The sequence below is a fragment of the Rhodamnia argentea genome, chromosome 10 (assembly GCF_020921035.1).
Source record: "Rhodamnia argentea isolate NSW1041297 chromosome 10, ASM2092103v1, whole genome shotgun sequence".
NCBI classification, from domain to species: Eukaryota; Viridiplantae; Streptophyta; class Magnoliopsida; order Myrtales; family Myrtaceae; genus Rhodamnia; species Rhodamnia argentea.
In genome coordinates, this window is record NC_063159.1 from 12937419 (window position 1) to 12939878 (window position 2460).

General features: G+C 48.6%; 1 protein-coding gene across 1 annotated transcript; it reads right to left on the bottom strand.

Moving 5' to 3' along the window:
- Positions 1-267: 267 nt before the first annotated feature.
- On the bottom strand, positions 268-2136 carry LOC125312709 (putative disease resistance protein RGA4). Its single transcript, XM_048271819.1, has one exon. It carries the CDS (start codon positions 2134-2136, stop codon positions 268-270), a length of 1869 nt encoding a protein of 622 aa, XP_048127776.1.
- Positions 2137-2460: the final 324 nt, after the last annotated feature.

Below are 2460 nucleotides of genomic sequence, written 5' to 3' on the forward strand. Positions count from 1 at the left end.
TCAGATTCTTGATGCCTTGCGGTAAGGAGGCCAACTTCGGACAACGCCAAATGAGCAACTTGCGGAGGGACGTGAGCGATTGGATATCATCGAACAAGGCCTCCAAATTCGAGCACTCTCCAATGAAGAGCCACCGCAGAGAGGTCAAGCATCCTATTCCACTCTCCGGAAGACGCTGCTGTTTCGTGGTTATCCACAAAACGTGGAGGCTGATCATCTTCTTCATGTCTGCAGGCAATTCCTCGAGTTCCATGCACCCGATAAGGTCTAAGCACTGCAGATTACAAAGCTCGCAGATCGACTCGGGAGTTTCTCGATATTGTCGTTGCGGCGCAAACTAAGACACCTCAAATGCTTTAGACCGCCAATGGAACTAGGCAGCTGGTCGAAGCTAGACTCCTCTAGCCATAGCACTCGCAAGTGCTTGAATCGCGAAATGCACCTCTCCAGAAAGAACTCCCCAGAGGAACCCCTCTCAGACAAGAAGATGGTACGAACGCCGCTGAGTTTGCTCAAGCAGCGGCTTACTTCATCTTTTGGTAGAAGAGATAGGTCCGGAAATGATACATGCCGAGTCGTCGGGGAAATATCCTGCACGCGCACTTTCATGTTGGATGATTCGGTTTGTGCCACAGAAATGGCAAGCTCGTGAATGAGGTCGTGCATTCGGAAGATCACCGCTGGATAGTTTTCCCCGACAACATCGAAGAAGGATCTCGAACACAGCTCCTCCAAGTACTGCCGTCCGATCTCTTCCAGCTCCTGGTTATTTCCGCTGGATTGGATAAACCCGTTGGAGATCCACAGTTGGATCAGATCGAAGTTGGAGAACCCCTTGTTCTTCGGGAATATCGAGGAATAAGCGAAACATCGTTTCAAGTAAGACGGCATTAGATCGTAGCTTATTCTCAGTGAAGGTAAAATATCAGTTTGTAATTGCCAAATCTCACTATCTCTTACGTGTTCCCAGTCGCCCCGGTTCTTTTTCTCTGAAAACAACAAGCATCCCAAAGTCTTCACCGCCAGAGGATTTCCCCCGCACTTGCCCACGATTTCCTTGGCGATCGCCATAAGGTCCGGGTGATTCTGCTCTTGCCCTTGATCGAACGCGCACTTCACGAACAATGTCAAAGATTCCTCCTCCGAAAGGTTGGCCAAATGAAGCGGAGGGACAGTGCCCATGATTTCGGCGATCGATTTAATCCGCGAAGTCACAATGACTTTACTCCCTTCGGAAACGCCCCCTAACAAATCTCTCAGTCCCACCCAGTCCTCCCTCCTCATTTCCCACACGTCGTCCATTACGAACAAACACCTTTTGTCCTTCACGAGTTCTCTTAGGTGTTTTTGCAGCTTTTCAAGGCTCCAGCTATCACATTTTGCTTCATCACTAAGAGACTTGATGACGTCTCTTACTATCTTCTCAACTTCGAATTTTACTGGCATGGATAACCAAACTTTTTTGTCTTCGAAATGTTTGTTTACCCTATCGTCATTGTATGCCAATCTAGCGAGAGTCGTCTTTCCGGTACCCCCCATTCCAAGGATTGGAATGACTGCTATCTTTCCAGCTCCACCATCATCTGATCCTCTCAACAACAGGTCTATTATCATTTTCTTTTCTTCATCTCTTCCAATCACATTCAAAGCGGGTTCAAAAGAATGAGTTTCCCTCCGCGGAACTATAGTCTTTTCTTGAACATTACTCGACAAGTTGAACTTAGTTTTCTCTTCATTGATCCCGTCAAGTCTCTTTCCCAGCTCTTTCATTTTATTTGCCATCTTAAACTGGAAAATCAAGTTGGATAGCCACGAGGACAAGTAGCGTACCTTCCTTCTGAGGGTCAAGCGCTCGGTCAACCTGGCCCGCCTCCACAAGGCCCTGGTTTCGAATTCGTCTAGCACGTCCTCGACATCATAGCAGAAGTCTTTAAGCTCCGACAGCCAACGCCTCACAGCTGGTTCTTTTATTTGCTTCTGCTCAGCGTCGGCGAGCACCTCCTGGATCATCTTTAGCGTGTTCTTGAGCTTCTCTCGGTCAGCCTTGACGCCACATACCAGTTGAATTTCTTCAACAGCCGATGAAGCCAGTTTCTCCACGAGAGGTCCGAGGATGCTCGAGACAACCTCAGTCATGGTTGTGATTGGTGCTATTGGTTTTCGAGGAGGTTTGGCGGAGCAGCTATGCAGGAAAGAGACTTGTTTTCCAGGGAAGGATAGCAAAGAAGCACGATTTTTGGCCAGATTATATGGGCAAAGACATGGAAGATCGCGGTTGGCGAAATCTCAACGTTGATGCTTCGTGGTCGGAGGAGAAATCTGAAGCTTCGGTCGCCGGCATCTGTAGAGATAGCGATGGAACCCTGATGGATGGTTTTGCCTAGAAGATCCGCGCAGATTCATCTGTCATGGCCGAAACCCTTGCCTTACGCGAGGGAGTGCTGCGCCTGTGGGAAGCTT